The sequence below is a fragment of the Chelmon rostratus genome, chromosome 6 (genome assembly GCF_017976325.1).
Source record: "Chelmon rostratus isolate fCheRos1 chromosome 6, fCheRos1.pri, whole genome shotgun sequence".
In the NCBI taxonomy this organism is placed as follows: domain Eukaryota; kingdom Metazoa; phylum Chordata; class Actinopteri; order Chaetodontiformes; family Chaetodontidae; genus Chelmon; species Chelmon rostratus.
The window spans coordinates 12,947,090-12,964,185 of NC_055663.1; the positions used below are offsets into that span (position 1 = coordinate 12,947,090).

The 17,096-nt window shown below is 43.2% G+C and overlaps 1 protein-coding gene across 1 annotated transcript; it reads left to right on the top strand.

Moving 5' to 3' along the window:
- The first annotated feature begins 3,745 nt into the window (after window positions 1-3,745).
- Window positions 3,746-17,096, top strand: LOC121607692 (fatty acyl-CoA hydrolase precursor, medium chain-like). Its single transcript, XM_041938632.1, has 14 exons — window positions 3,746-3,751; window positions 4,227-4,332; window positions 8,455-8,647; window positions 8,736-8,877; window positions 9,135-9,268; window positions 12,895-13,048; window positions 13,147-13,251; window positions 13,353-13,451; window positions 14,261-14,404; window positions 14,500-14,577; window positions 14,665-14,812; window positions 14,918-15,067; window positions 15,187-15,259; window positions 16,913-17,096. The coding sequence occupies exons 1-14, from the start codon at window positions 3,746-3,748 to the stop codon at window positions 17,094-17,096; spliced, it is 1,716 nt and encodes a 571-aa protein (XP_041794566.1).

Here is a 17,096-nt window from a genome sequence, read left to right on the forward strand (position 1 = left end):
CTGTCTGCTGCCCCCAGCCAGCACAGTCGGAGCAGCACGTCAACTCATCAGCAGATTTAACGTTCACCACAGCAATGTTCACAACAGGAAACTGTTTCACATTGAGATAGTTTGAGCTATTTAGCTAATTGTTACATATTAAATAACATAAACATTGATTAGATAGAAGTCATCGTGCTGACTTGAACGGGGGTCGATAACTAACGTCATATAAGCTACCACCGGAGAGACAAACGTTTATTAATACGTGTTAATGTTACTTGATGGTGAATGTACAGGTGCGCCATAAGAAATTGTCAATTTGGCAACGCCCCACATTTCGCAGCATTCTTCAACGCTTTGGTGTCGTTGGGCCGCTGTCCAGGCCACTGTTCTCCGGTAAGTATGACAGCACAAAGCCTTATAGTCTTCTGAAAAAGATTACAGAGCCAGCCGGGAGCGGAACCGAAATGTTCATTTGCGTAGTCAGAAGCGGTATCCTTTTCAACTTGCCCCAGTGGTTCGCTGTATATTGTATTTGAATGAAAAAAACACTTTTTTTATTCGGTCATCTTCATAAAAACGTATTAGAAACAATAATGAAATCAGAGTTTTCAGTGGGTGTTAATTGTAATCAAATAAATATATACACGCCAACAATAAATCAACAGGAAAATAATGTAATGACACAAAAGAGTAGTGTATAATATAATTTAAAAGAGTAACATAAAATACATTATTATTAATACTGTTATTACTAGAATACTAGAACTATAGTTGTATAATAGAAAACAATCTAATGTGCAGTGTGTGCATAGTTGTCAGGGTGGAACTTTTCCATACACCAGGATCAAGTGCAGCCCTCCACTCACCCACAGTCATGGTGGCTGTGGCCTGGCAAAACCAGTTGCCAAAGTACTGCTGGTTGGTGGTAGGGTCCCACTCCCACTGAAACTGCAGGTGACGGTGTCACTCATTCTTGTGTACCTCCTCTGCCTTTTGCTGCTCTGCTCCTCTTGTCTTTTCCTTGCTGTTCTGACTCTTTTCCACAATAGTCATCTATCGTACAAGCTCTTGCAGGTCTGGGAAGAGCAACAGGAACCAGAGGTTGGTGGTGAGCTGGTTTGGCTGACCGGAGAGGTGGCTTGAGAGCTACGAGGACAGGCAGCCTCAGACCAGCAGATGGAGCCACTGGCAGGTTCAGTCTGTTTCAGCTGGGCCATCCGTGCAGTGTTTGAGTGAAGAACAAAGACATGGAGATTTGCTACACTGGTGTTAGGCATCCAGGATCTGTCTCTCCCTTTTAACTGCAGGATACAACTGTCCAGCTTCATAATGATGGTCTTTGGGGTTGATCCAGCACGTTCTTCTCCTGGTTTATTTAATGTTACTGTGCCTAAAACTATTAAGTATTGTTTTTTTTGTTTTTTTTTACATAATATAGTGTAGTATAAGAGTGCAATATATTTACACAGAAATTGGCACAGATACTATGTTACCTCCACACTAATATAAGTGTTAATAAACAAGCAATGGTTAGATAGTGAGCTTCTCCATCACCATGGCATATTTTAAAATTACTTGCCAGATGTGGAGGTATGCTCTGGTAATGAGGCTCTAACACTCATAATTGACTCTACTGAAGCGCTTGTTCTCCTCGCAGAGTTTGACAAAAAGTGCCTCACACACAATTGCAATCAGGCCACTGTTCTGGCTTCTCCCTCCTGCAAAGCATCTGCAAAGGTATTGAACAGCATTAGTGTCAGTACAAGAAATTATATAATGGCATGCAGTAGTAATGCTTGCTCAACAAAACGTACATACCATTTTGTACTCTCCACACCAGGCGCAACAATTGGCAGCTCTGAATCTACCTTTAGTGACTGTATCCATATAACCATATAAAAAACGTGAACCAACGTCATGACTGGTGGAGCCTGATGATACAGAAGGCCACTCATATGCCAAGCTTTGTTTGTCTTGGTTGGGAGCTAATATTCGAACAAATTAAAGTAATGAGAGAGAGAACATACATGAACATGCAATACCGATGTTTATGTTTCCACATGACATTTCTGCAGTTAATATAATGTCATGATGGATAAAGGATGAGAAGAATGTGAAAACACTTTATTTCGGACTAAGGGCTTTTCTTACCCCACACATGACACATTTACTTTAGTGTGTGCACTATAATGTCACAGACAAGTAATATGTACCTTCACATTCAAAAGTCTCCTCTGATAATAACTGGAAAGCCTTATATCCTTTAAATAAGCAAAGTACTGAAGATAAATACCAATCCCACAGCACATTAGATTATACAGGAAATTCATTCTTCACTGGTAGTTGCTTATTTTCTCATTTTGCATCCCTATGAATGATGTTAGTGATGTATTCCTAATTTGCTATGCAGGTGCTTTGAGGAACTTTACATAACTGTCTGTCGTGTCGCTATGTGTATTCCTTACATAGAGTACTGAACTGGTGCGTAAAGCTAATAAAACTATGATAAAGCAATGTACAAAGGGTCAGAAACTGAGATTCAGTACTCTGATAGTAATAATTTAATAGTGGCAGTATATTGAAGTTGTCTTCCGGAGTGGATCATGAACTACCCTTTGAAAAATACACTTTATTTGCTTTTGATCTGCAAAAGACATACAGAAGACGGCAATCTCACGTCTCTTTATTATTTCAAAATGACAAAATGTAATGTGATCACAAATTGGGTTTGCACTGGAGTGTCCACATGCTAAATAAGAACTTGTTTATTGACAAATTGTTTTTTAAATGCAGTGCACCAGTCAGATCAAGTGAACAGAATAAGTATCAAAGAGGCAAGGCCACAGATGCACTATGTCATAACACTGGTTTAGCAGATTACATATTCATGAGAAACCTTTAAGTGTTGACGTTTTGTGGGGAAACGTATGGTCCCAAAAGACACAGCCGTTGCTACATGCACAGTCTCTCCCATCTCAGCAGCTGAAGCTTGTAACTCCTTCAGAGTAGTTGTAGGTGTCTTGGTGGCTTCTCTCACTATTCTCCTACTTGCACAGTCACTCAGTTTACGAGGGCGGCCTGATCTACGCAGATTCACACAAGTGCCATATTCCTTCAATTTCTTGATAATTGACTTCACTGAACTCTGGGGGATGTTCAGTGCCTTGGAAATTTTTTCTAACCATCCCCTGAATTGTACTTCTCAATAACCCTTTCCCTGTGTTGCTTAGAGTGTTCTTCTGTCTTCATGGTGTAATGGTAGCCAGGAATACTGATCAACCACTCTCTGGACCCTTGAGACACAGGTGTCTTACAACTCTATCACTTACAACACACCCACACAACTCAGGTGATCTTCATTTCACTAATTGTGAGACTATTGACAACAATTTGATAGACCTCTATTGAATTAGACTATTAAATTAAAAAGGGGATGAATAATTATGCAAACAATTATTTTTATTGATATAATTTTCTTTCATTAACATTACTTTATATAAATCTGAAAAAAATAGTTTTTTCCAATACATTTTTGTGTTAAGAGAGCCAAATTTTATTGGCCATGATTGATTTATGAAAGCAATAAGAGGGTAAAACATCAAGGGGGGTGAATACTTACGATAGGCACTGTATGTTCAATATCAATCAACTCAATACCTCAGTGACATAAGCTATTTTTGCACATCTTAATTTATCGTTATGTCTTTTTTCTCTTTGTGTCCTGGTAGAGCTGTTTGAGTTTTTTCTTCTGTGCAAATACATGGAGGTCAATGTCTAAGCCACAGTCAAGTTTGTTGTATGTGCACACATACTTTGCAAATGAAGCCAATTCTGACTCTGATTTCCAAGTACACCCTTTGCGTCTAAATAGCTTATGTTGTGTAGAGCAAAACAACCATTTTTGCTTTTCTCTTGTATGGCAGTGTAACAATTCATCTTTTTTGATTGATACACAACTGATTTAGCCTTAAACACAGACAGACCAGTGCAATATTTTGTTTTAGTTTTTCAGATGCAGATGAAAGAAACCCTGAAACCGAAAACACTTTGGGGGACAGTGGCAAGTGAGAGAGGAGGGAGTTAGAAGGTTGAAAGTCTAATATCTGTTAATCACTGGTCACAGTGGTGTAAAACCTGATGACTCATGTCATAATGTAGCAATAGGTGGACTATCGCCTCGGCCGAAGTTGTAAGACGGGAGGTTCACAGGAGGTGACATCGTTTTTGCTCTTTCCCAGCAGAGTGCTGCTGTCTGCACAGAGACGATCATCATGAAGTTCTGTGCAACACAAACTTTTTTCTTTCTCACATCTGGTTTGTTTCTCTGTGCTGCTGCAGACCTACATGGTAAGTAGGACAAACCTGCTTTCTTTGCACAACGATATGGGCGTCAAAAAGCAAACATTACTTTTAGATCTAACTGCATTGTTCATCTGAATTACAACACATGCCTACCCTGGCTGCAGTATATTCCTTTGTTTTAAATGCGTCTCTCCTGGTTATGAATCCGTTGTTAAACATGATGGGCCACCTTACCTGTTGGCATTTTGTTGCACTTTAAACAAGGCTGCCTTTTACCTACATAATGGACAAGCTCACTGTGTCCAAAGGTGAAACTCTTATCCTGAAGACCCAGGCAGGTTGCAACTTTTAATATTTAGGCTTTTCTTCCGGCTTCAGCATGATGCAGACAACATGAATATGGGAACGACTGTGGCTTTTAAACAAATACCATAGGCTAATCAATGCGGTGGAAAATTGGCCAGCAATGTGATGGATCATTTTTGCCAACGAGAAATCTTTTGATTTTCGTTTTTGAACAACCTTGTTCTTTTTAGTTTTAGTCATCATTTCTATTGTGATATCTCTTTATTCACCAGGTTAATTATTGCCTTGAGATTAGATCAACCGAACTTTTCAAAGGGCTTATTTCACATAAATATCCAGCACACAATTTACTCAAATTATTTAAACATTTTGTATCTAAACAGTATGTTAACACACTCAAAATGTATCACTGATTGCATTGCAAAACTGTATTCAGTGGGTCACAGTGGAACCAGTTTGTAGCTGTGCACCCTGGCCTGCACTGAGCCAGTTTTGTCATGTCTCGTCGTGTCTGTTAATGTGTTTTGTTCACGAGCGTCATGTCTCGTCTAACACTTCCTGTTTTATTGTGAAACGTAACTCTCCTCTCGTTTCAGGCCCCTTGACTTCCCAGTGTGCTTCCCGCCTGTCTGATTGTCTACCCTGCCCTAATTGTCTCCACCTGTTCCTTGTTACCTCGTGTATATATAGTCCGCATCTCCCTTTGTCCTGTGCCAGATTGTCTCGTGCCATGTCAATGATCTATCTAGCTTCCTACGAGCCTTGAAAAATTAGTGAGTAGTCATAGAGAACCCTTTTTGTATTTTGCTAGTTTCAAGAATCGATTCCTTTGTTACTTTGTTATCTAGCCGTTTGAGCCATTGAGTTTTTGTTCTTTGCCTGCCTAAATATCCTTAGCGCTTTTTGTTTGTACTTTGTTGCCTCACCTTGCCTGTTCTGTTGTGAGATATCCTGAGTGACTTTTGTTAATAAATTATTCCTTTTTGAAACCTCGCTGTTGTTTTTAGAGTCTGCATTATTTGAGTCCTGAAACCTCGTGCCTGCGGGCTTGTCAAGTTTAAGTGGGAGTTTTCATTAGAGTTAAACTTGATCCAGCAAACCGTCTGTAATAGTAAGGTGTTCAATAAAATAAAATAAAAATATGCAACTCTACTGTTACCTTTTGAACTGCAGATAACAATTATTTCCATTAATGATTAATCTCTCAGTTATTTTTGGACCAATCATTAATTGTATAAAATTGTGGTGTAGTGGAAAGCTTTTTGGGAAGGAAACTGCCCCAGAGCCCCAGGTGACAAATCGACAAATTGTTTGGAGACAGGAACAGTATGTCTTGCACATATTATGTAAAACGAAAGTTATGTATGTAACTGCGGTTCTATGAATCCTCGATGACGACCAGAGGCGGAGCCTTTGGCACTGAATGTCACCTGTGAGTGATTCCCTGATGACCCCGGACAGGCTCTAACTTTCGTAGTAGTCAGAGGATCTGTTCCTGCAGAATCTTCTCACAAAGCCACAAGGATTCTGAGTGAATGAACGCTCTGGCATTCATCCAGGATTCATAGAACCGTAGTTACATACGTAACTGTCATTCTATTTCATCCTGCCTGAACGCCAGAGGTGGTTCCTTAAGCACTGGATGACCAATACCAACAAAGTCACGAGGAATCCAAAATACATTTCTCATTGACTGGAAGCAGAAGAGCTTGGTAGGAGGACCACAACCAGTGGGTGAGGAGAGGAATGTTTACTCGATAGAACCTTGCAAAAGTGCTTGGTGACGCCCACGAGGCTGCAGCACACATTGCCTCCAGGGGCACCCCTCTCAGGGCAGCCCATGATTAAGACGCTTCTCACAGAGTGGCATCTCATGCCAGATGGCAGGGGATGACGACACATGTGTGACAAATGAGGTCCACGAGCCAGTGAGACAGAACCTCTGTCATGGTGAGCATGTGAAATGGCATGACCTTCAGGAATCTGTTGAGGCCCCTGAGATCAAGGATGGGGCGAAATCTGCCATTTTCTTTTCCAGCAGAAAGTACTTAGAGTAGTATCCCCCAGACTGTGACAGGGGATCTACCGGCTCAATGGCACCCTTAACCAGGAGGGCAGAAAGCTCTTGGTCCAGGGCTAAGGCTTTTGCCGGGTCACCTATGATGGTCATTTAGACCCAGCTGAAGGCGGGGGGCCGATGCTGGAACTGCATTTTGTACCCCTGGGCTAGGGTGGACACCACCCAATGGTGGCATGTGAAATCAAAGATAATCTGCAGGGGCTCTATCTGGTGCAGACTATAATTCACCTGTGTGTCTGCAAAGCACTTTCTTCTTCTGGAGCTAGTTCTGGAGGATGGTATGAATCAAATCAATGACATTGTATGCATTTAAATAAGTGGTTTTAGTCTTTAAAGTGAAAGAACACAACAACAAAAAGTATTCAAATCAAAAAGTGATTTCAGAAAGATAAATTGAAGACTAAAACAGTCCAGAGGTAGACTAATTAAATGCAGAATAACAACTGAAGTCTTCATTTGATCAAGCTTTGCTGTCAGGTGGTCCACTCTGGAAGCAAGCTTACACTCTTTAACCTTCTTCCTGGAGGAAGCACCTTCAGTGTCCGGAGCTTGACGCTTTGGCCGGCTAAGTCGGGCTGGGGACAGCCTGTGATCAGTTAGGCCTTGTGGAGAGGGGACACCACCAAAAAATCGATCGTTCAACCTCAGCCAGTCTTGCAGCCCTCACTGCCTGGGGCATGAAGCTGCAGTTCATGCAGGGGTCCTCTGAAAGACCATCCATCAGGTGCTTGAGGCCAAGACATGAGGGGCAAAGGTCATGACCATCCTTGGGCTGCAGAGGAGCCATACAGGCGGTACAAAAATGAGAAGTCATCATAATGGTGGCCATCCATTATGAAGAACCACACTTAAAAAAACAATGTATGCTGGGAATGGGAGCAAAAAAACTGACTTCCCAACAAGATTGCAAAGAGAACCAAAAGAGGTTACAATAAAAGTAACTCAATGACAGTGCTACAAAAACAAGTGAGCCACATCAGGAATGCTGTGACTACAAAACAGCACAAATGTAATCGAGTCGTTCCAAAAATAAACAGATGAGCACAAGCAAAGCACTGCTGCTAACTGTACAAAACAAAATGAGCTCAAATGATGAATGCTGCTATAAAAACAGCATGGGTACGACCGAGTCACCACCAAAACAAAACATTAAAAGTAAACTGTAAAGATAACAGAGCACAACTAAGTTGGGCGAGGGAGCAAGAACACTGCCGTCACCAACAAAGTACAATATGTGCTGATTAGTGTTACTTTACTAGTCGAGTCCAACTGTAAGATGAGGACTATCCGAAGAAATGAGCATGAGACAGCACACACTGCCTCCCGGAGGGACAGCTTGCCGCAGCCCTTGGAGGGCAAGCACCTCGCAGCTCCGACCAGCAATGAGTGGTCACAAGGCTACCGGCAACAAGCTGCTAAAACTTTACTTCCAGCTACTGCTTACTAGCCACAGTTTAGAAACGGTGATAATTAGCTCCAAGCTAATGCTACGACCGTAGTATACCTGCAAAGCGTGAAGAACAAAGGAACAGATCCTCTGACGACACCGGAAGTTATAGCCGGTTACTTTGTTGGTATTACTTCTCGACCTGCTCATGCACGAGACGGAGTCATTCAGTGCTTAAGACAACGCCTCTGGCAGTAAGGAAGGATGAAATACAACCTGCCACTTGTAACATAAGCTACCACTGCATATTTAAACAATGTTTTTTTTTTAACTTGAATTGCTAAATTGTGAAGTGTCACATTATGATTCTGACTCAGTCTTTATATCCTGACAGCACCTGAAGTCCACACAAAGCTCGGCAGCCTGAGAGGTGCATATGTGAGCGTAAAGGGGAAGGAGACGGGCGCCCATGCCTACCTGGGTATCCCATTTGCCAAGCCACCCATCGGCCCTGCTCTGAGACTGGCTGCACCTCAGCCAGTAGAGGGATGGGAAGGAGTGAGGGATGCCACCCGGCAGCCACCCATGTAAGACTTTCATGCCCTTCACTTGTTGCATACCACACTTGGAGAAATTATGGCCAGTACGTGTTGGTAAAACATGCCTCTTTTTCAGGTGTGTTCAGCATAGACAGTTTGTTCTTTCTATGCCTGATAAGCTTGGTGCCCTGGTGGCTGAAGTCCCAGACATTTCAGAAGACTGCCTTTATCTCAACATTTACACTCCTGCAAACAGAGCTCACAATGCCAAGCTCCCAGTAAGAACCCTTTGCTGCAGGCTTGGAGTGGTGCTGCTCCCTTACTAATATTCTGCTTTGGATTGTGTTCTTGGATGAGTTTGCTTGATTGCTTTTGAAGAATCCATGATGGCCAGACTGCAAACTTTGAAATACTCAATTTGTCACCATGAATTCTTTGTTGTCTTGGGATTTAATTCTTTGTTTTGTTTAATGTAGTTTAATTGATATTATGAGCTTACTTAGAATAAAGTAAAAATGTTCTTGTTGCCTACCAGGTCATGGTCTGGATCCATGGTGGAGCGTTTGCTTGGGGGTCAGCTTCAACGTATGACGGCTCCGCCCTGACTGCATATCAGGATGTGGTTGTTGTTCTGATCCAGTACCGCTTGGGACCTCTGGGTTTTCTCAGGTAAAAAGACACAAGTCACAAAGCACTTGTTAGGTTCACAAAGAGTGAGACTACCACACTAGTGTGTATGCATGTGCGTGTGTGTGCACACATATGCACGCATATGTGTGTGTCTGTATGTATCTGTAACTGATCACATAAAGTTACTTGTGTGTTACTTGTTAGAGGAGTGTATGTGTGTGTGTGTGTGTGTGTGGACGTGTGTATGACAGACAGGGCTCAGCAGTATTAACAGCATATATCAGAGTTAGTCAGTGCCTGATTAATGAATTGGTCCCAGCTGTGGCTCTGGCTTCAGCTCAGAGATTGCCATGACAACTTGAGGTTGTTAGAAACAGGCAGTATGGGGTGAGATTTGGGTTCGGCACACCTCCTGAACTACAGCCTTTTCTGAGAGAACCGTACCTCCTATCAGAGTGTACTATAGATCATCAGACTCAAAAGACCTTGCTGAGTAGCCATGTGTGAAACATTTTTTTCCTTGGGCAACAACTTTTCTTTTTATCGCGATGTAAAGATAGGTGGCAAATTCAGTAAGTCTCTCTGCTTTTTTGGTGACATCAGATGAAAGAAGACAAGTTTGTCTACAAAAGTGTATTAAATCATGTGTGTAGAGTGTAATTTGTGGCCGTAGGGACGAGAGAAAGAGAAAATTTTCAGAGAATTTTTAGACTCTCTCCCACTCTAGCTGGTGATGTCACCCGCTCTAGCACGAACATTCTGCGCAATACACACCCATTATAATCTCAATTTCACCAAAAATGATCAATGTCATTGAACAGTGATTAATCAAAAACTATTGGACCAATCAAAATGTGGATGAATACACCAATACACCAGACTTGTGTCTACAGTTTAAAGTTTAAATGAAGTCTCTCAGTGAATGTATGCCTGAGCTATAGATGTTTGCAAAACTCCAATGATTTTTCTTTTTCGCTCTTTTTTTTCACCTGTCCCATTCAGTCCATTCAGTGGCAGGATTTAACTGCCAACTCATTCAATAAACATGAATGAATTTAATGGAAATGAACCATCTCTATTATCATCCAAAGTTTCCTTTTACTAACAGAGCTAATGCTAATGGAGCTAACGGCGCTAATAGAGCTAACGTGCTAACAGAGCTAACAGTGCTAACAGAGCTAATACAGCTAGCAGAACTAACAATGCTAATGTTAATGGCGCTAATAGAGCTAACGGCGTGTCTGTCTATGTATATGAGGCTGTCTGTGTGTATTTAACTGTATTTGTGTGTGACTGTGTCTGTGTGTATGTATCTGTCGTTGTGTGTGACTGCGTATGTGTCACTAAAAACGCTGATTAACATGAGAGTGCGCTGAATTCCAGGATGACAGGCCATGCGGGATGAGTGCCCCCAGGTGAGCACTGCTGATCTGGCTGGTGGAGGGACAAAGAGTCGGTCCGGCGGGCAGTTGTCCGGCGTCGGGTGGCCCTGCTAAGTGTCTAACACCTCTAACACCACCTGCCACTGAACCACCCTGGACACACACTTCGGAGCCAGGATAGTTTCCTGTTCAACCTCCCCACCCTCAGGGGTGAACAGCCGGGAGAGAGCGTCCGGCTTAATGTTTCTGGAGCCGGGGCGGTATGTCAGGGTGAAATCGAAGTGCCCCAGGAACAGTGCACACCGAGCTTGACGCGAGTTGAGACGGCGCGCTGAGCGAAGGTAGGCCAGGTTTTTATGGTCCGTCCAACCAGTGACGCCACTCCTGCAGGCCAGCACCACCGCCAACAGTTCTTGGTTCCCAACATCATAGTTGCGCTCAGCGGGGAATGAAGAAGAATCCCGCCCCTAGTGGCGAGGAGAAGGGTCAAATAAGGCCTGCAGCTAGAGAGTCGTTTATGTATTTCACCATGTAGTCTTGTTAAGAGGTTATACAGACGAGCAAGGATGCTCCATGGAGCAAGTCGATGGCGCAATCGTATGGTCGATGAGGAGGAAGCGAACAGGCTGCATCTTTACTAAAAACTTCCCTGAGGTCATGATACTCCTTAGGGACATTTGTCAGGTCGATTACCTCCAGGGATTTGATGGGACCAGCGGGCCTCGCAGGGAACGCCGACTGCAGGCAACTTGCGTGACAGTTTGCGCTCCAGTTCCGGATGGAGGCCGTGGCCCAATCAACGTGAGGATTATGTTTCTTTAGCCAAGGGATGCCCAGAATGACATGATTGCTCGAAAGGATAAGGTTGAGAGGCTCTGTTCTGCGGATGGCAATATCTAATGATTTACTGTCAATCGCCGCCACCTCCTTGGGTGAGGCTAATTTGGTAACAGGTAGCTGGTGAGTTTTTACAAAGTCAACGTCTATAAAGTTGTCATCGGCACCTAAATCCACCAACACCTGAACAGGAAGCGACTGTTTGAAACTGTGAATGGTACCTTGCACTTGAATTCGGGAAGAGGAGAAGGAAGAAATATGGCTCACCAGTGTCCCCATGTTCGCTGGCAGCTCTGGGCACCAGTTCAGGTGTCCCTCCTGGCCGCAGTAGAGGCATAACTTTTTGCGGATTCGCCTCTGGCGCTCCACCTGTGTAAGTCTAGTCCGTCCCAGCTGCATAGGTTCCTCCACTGAGTCGGGTTGGTTCTTGGACTTGGCGGAGATTGGGCCGAGGTTGGGTGTAGTGGGTTCAGCCGGCAGGTAGTGAGGATCCACAGAAAAGCCGACCCCTCAGCCTCTCCCTCCGCCGTTCCCTTAACTGGTTATCTAGGCGTATGGCTAGCTCTATCAAGTCAAGACGGAGGAACTATCCTCACCAACTGCGAACTCATCCTTAATACCTGAACAGGTGAGTTGGTTGTGGATGGTCGCCAGTTGACTGCTGAGTTGTGTGACGCTGGTGGTCAGCTGCTGCAGGTGCTCCATGACTTGGATCAGCGTGGTCTCGTGTTGTCTCCTGACAAGAGCCCCTTGACTGGTCAAGGCTCGTTTGAGGTTTTCTTTCTTGGCTGGGTCCAAATCAGGGCCGGATTATTCTGTTAGGTTAACAAAGAGCGAGACCAGGACCCAGATGCAGAGACGTGAACAAAAATTTATTCGTAGACAAAATAGGAAAAAAAGTAAATAGTAGATTCTTCTGTTCAAACAGTAAAGTACAACTAAGAGAGGCCACGGGGGGCAAAGTATCAACAGAAGCTCAAGCGATATAAAGTAACAAATTAAATGACAAAGTAAAATGACTGCTACGGAAAAACTAGCAACTATAAATACAGAAAAGAATACACCAAGCAAAACTCACTACCCGGACACTTCAAGATCAGAGGAGCGAGGTGAGAGACAGGCGATCACAACACAATCAGGGGCACAGACGCAGCGAAAGTAATCCAGCAGTGAGAACAGAGCGGAGGCTGCTTATAAAGAGCCGGTGAAGAGCCAAGTGAGGACAGGTGCGTCTCTGCGCTCTCCGCCAGGTGATCAGCTCTGCCCCTCTCCAGCTCCAGCCTGAAAGAAAATTAAAACAAAGTCAGTGTGGCTTGGAGGACAAAGATTCCCAACCATAACAGCACTGTTAGAATGAACATACTATCTGTGCCATGTGACAGTTCAAAGTTACTTTTACCAGCTGGAGTAAACGTAGCATGGCTGATAATTGTCTGTTCTATCCAGCACTGGAGATGAGCACATGTCAGGGAACTTTGGCCTGCTGGACCAGGTCCAAGCTTTGAGGTGGACCCAGGAGCACATTCATAACTTTGGAGGGGACCCTGATTCAGTAACTATATTTGGGGAATCTGCTGGTGGAATGAGTGTATCCCTCCTGGTAAGGATCATTCTGCAGATAAAGTGCTTTCTTTGCAAGTATTGCACAGTGTCGCTGCTCACAGAACTTTTCCTCTTTCCTGTCACTTGAATCAACAGCTCCTCTCACCACTGTCTCATGGCCTTTTCCACCATGCCATTGCTGAGAGTGGAACTTCTACAATGGTTTTAGTCGTTGCAAACGATCCTCTACCAGTGACTCAGGTGGATTATCAGAGTTTATTTTTGTGTGTTGTGTATCTTAACTTTGTTTGCAATATTGGCAACGATCACAACATTTGTGTTTTCTAAATTGTTGTCCTCAGATGGTAGCAAATGGATGTGGCTGTAGCCTCAAAAGCACAGAGAAGATCGCTGGATGCATAAAAAACCTTGACATTAGTGCCATTGTGACTATTGGGCAGGTGAGATATTGTTACATTTCATGAAGGTTTTTAATGGACTCCAATGCCAAATTCAGACTCAGCAGACAGGAGTGTGAACAAAAAACTGTTTTTGATGAAAGTTCAGCAAGCAAACCAGTCAGGGTACCAACAGAGGGACAGAGTTCAATGGTGCTTAGTCCAATGGATTCCAGGTCCGAATCAGAGAGAGGAGACAGATCGGGTCTAAACAAGGTCCGCAGGTGAAGGTTTGGTTGATTCTAGATTTCCAATGACACACAAGGTCTAGGTGAGTGGTAGAACATCCAGACAAGGGCTCACAGAGATCATCAACAGGCAGGGCACAGATGAGAGTAGGTGACTGGGATCACCTGAACACAAAGCACAGAGACAGGACAGGTACTGGGTACAAAAACGAAGTAGAACAAACTGAGAGACCAGGCCCATGAAGACGTCTGCAGTCGTTACCACACTGGTAGGCAGACCATTCAGCGAATACTGGTTGGATCTCCAGGGTAGATATTCTGTGTAGTCATAAGGTCTTGATTGTTTGATGGAGCACACTTGTGCTCAATCAGCAAGGAGGCTGGCCCAGCCTGTCGACCACACCCTGGAGTGATGTCCCTCCACGAGAAAGACAGGGGAGAGACAGACAAGAGACAAAAGGAAGGGAAACACTGGAGTGCAAAGGGAGGAGAGACTGCAGATCTCCATGTACACTGTATTTAAAACTGATACTGACTGACTTCATCAGATTAAAATTATGATTTATCTGTTTTTATGTTGTCTTTTTCTGAATTTTTCTCAATGAAATGTTTTATTCTCTGAAGAGTGAAAGCTTTACTTTTCAATTAAATATTGATGGACACTTCCTGAGAAAACCTGTGGATGAGCTGCTCCATAAACATGAACTTCACACTGTGCCATTCATGACTGGTGTTAATGATCATGAATGGGGCTGGTTCCTTCCTGATGTAAGTGTGAATGTTAAATTGTTACAGACTCCCAGATAAGCCCATAAAAGTATGTGTTTGTTTGAAATGGTAATTCCAGCTGTGTCTTCCTTCAGTTATTTGCTCCTCCAAACTGGACAGAGGGAATGGATCGGGAGCAGGTCGTGAACATCCTTTCCATATTTTACCCTGATGTAAGAAAGACACTACCTGACATTACATTATCATACTGTTTCATCTTGCTCAAACTTATCTGACAGATATGTTGTCATTTTCTCAAGGCCAAAGATGCAGTCTTAAGCAATTTGGTAGTAGATGAATATATTGGAACCGGTGAAGATCGTGTGAAAAACAGAGACAGGTTCACTGAGATGATTGGAGATATGATGTTCACCATTCCAGCCGTTAAGACTGCCAATGCACACAGAGGTAGTTTATTTACACAATACAGTGAATCTATTTTCCAACCATTTTTTACGATTTGCTGTCTGAAACTTGAATAAATAACATATCACACTCTTTGTCTACTACTAGATGCAGGTGCCTCTGTGTACCTGTATGAGTACCTCCATCCTCCCAAATTCCTGCAGACAAAAAGGCCAAGCTTTGTTAGGAGTGATCATGGAGATGAAATTTTATCAGTATTAGGATTTTGCTTCACAACTACTCATGTGAAATTAGCCGGTAAGTGAGTTCAATACAAAAATCGCTATTTCAACATCCCACCAGAGAACCAGGTTTTTCCTGTGTTTTCTACAATGAAGTACAAAGTGTTTTACCAGCTGGTCATTATTTCACAGTAGATGCATGCTCTGAAGAGGAGGAGCAGTTGAGCAAAACCATGATGAGCTATTGGGGCAATTTTGCTCGCACTGGGTAGGAATTAACCCTCATTCTAAATTAGAATATCCAAAACCAGTGAAGTTGGCATGTTATGTAAATCGTAGATAAAAACAGAATACAATGGTTTGCAAGTCCTTTTCTAATTATATTCAATTGAATACACTGCAAAGACAAGATGTTTAATGTTCAAACTGAGAAACTTTATTTTTTTTTTGCAAAAAATCATTAACTTAGAATTTAAAGGCAACAACACATTGCAAAAAAGTTGGGACAGGGGCCTTTTTACCACTGTGTTACATCGCCTTTCCTTTTAATGACACTCAGTAAACGTTTGGGAACTGAGGAGACCAATTTTTGAAGCTTTTCAGGTGAAATTCTTTCCCACTCTTGCTTGATGTACAGCTTAAGTTGTTCAACAGTCCGGGGTCTCCGTTGTCGTATTTTACGCTTCATAATGTGCCACACATTTTCAATGGGAGACAGGTCTGGACTACAGGCAGGCCAGTCTAGTACCCGCACTCTTTTACTACGGAGCCATGCTGTTGTAACACCTGCAGAATGTGGCTTGGCATTGTCTTGCTGAAATAAGCAGGAGCGTCCATGAAAAAACGTTGCTTCGATGGCAACACATGTTGCTCTAAAACCTGTATGTACCTTTCAGCATCAATGGTGCCTTCACATATGTGTAAGTTGCCCATGCCTTGGGCACTAATACACCCCCATACCATCAGGGTTCGGGCTTTTGAACTTTGCGCCTATAACAGTCCGGATGGTTCTTTTCCTCTTTGGTCTGGAGGACATGACATCCACAGTTTCCAAAAACAATTTGAAATGTGGACTCGTCACACCACAGAACATTTTTCCACTTTGCATCAGTCCATCTTTGATGAGCTCGGGCCAAGCGAAGCCGGCGGCGTTTCTGGGTGCTGTTGATAAATGGCTTTTGCTTTGCATTGCAGAGTTTTAACTTGCACTTGCAGATGTAGCGAGGAACTGTAGTTACTGACAGTGGTTTTCTGAAGTGTTCCTGAGCCCATGTGGTGGTGTCCTTTACATACTGATGTTGGTTTTTGATGCAGTACCGCCTGAGGGATCGAAGGTCACGGGCATTCATTGTTAGTTTTCGGCCTTGTTGCTCACGTGCAGTGATTTCTCCAGATTCTCTGAACCTTTTGACGATATTACGAACCATAGATGATGAAATCCCTAAATTTCTTGCAATAGCTCATTGAGGAATGTTGTTCTTAAACTGTTCGACAATCAGCTCATGCATTTGTTCACTAAGTGGTGACCCTCGCCCCATTCTTGTTTGTGAATGACTGAGCATTTCAGGAAAGCTGATTTTATACCCAGTCATGGCACCCACCTGTTCCCAATTAGCCCGTTCACCTGTGGGATGTTTCAAATAAGTGTTTGATGAGCGTTCCTCAACTTTCTCAGTCTTTTTTGCCACTTGTGCCAGCTTTTCTGAAACATGTTGCAGGCATCAAATTCCGAATGAGCTAATATTTGCAAAAAGTTTACCTGTTTGAACGTTAAGTAACTTGTCTTTGCAGTGTATTCAATTGAATATAGGTATATAGGGATATAGGAACATTGAATACTTCACTGGTTTTGGGTTTTGTACATGGAGATAAGACAAACTTGTTTCTGAGTGTGTGTGTGTGTGTGTGTGTGTGTGTGTAGGTCTCCTAATGGGAAAGGTCTTGTCCATTGGCCAAAGTACGGAGCAGAAGGAGACTACTTGGAAATTGGTGCAAAGGAGCAGGCAGCGAGTCAGCACTTGAAGAAGGACCGGTTCTTCTTCGTCACTCAGACCCTCCCGGAGAAGATCCGACAATATTATGAGAAGGAGCACAGCGAGCTGTAG

What these genes read in the sequence shown, in the direction of transcription:
- LOC121607692 (XM_041938632.1), top strand. An exon ending in CTCACAATGCCAAGCTCCCA is followed by an intron (nt 8,878 to 9,134) that starts GTAAGAACCCTT and finishes GTTGCCTACCAG; the next exon opens with GTCATGGTCTGGATCCATGG. An exon ending in TACTCATGTGAAATTAGCCG is followed by an intron (nt 15,068 to 15,186) that starts GTAAGTGAGTTC and finishes ATTTCACAGTAG; the next exon opens with ATGCATGCTCTGAAGAGGAG.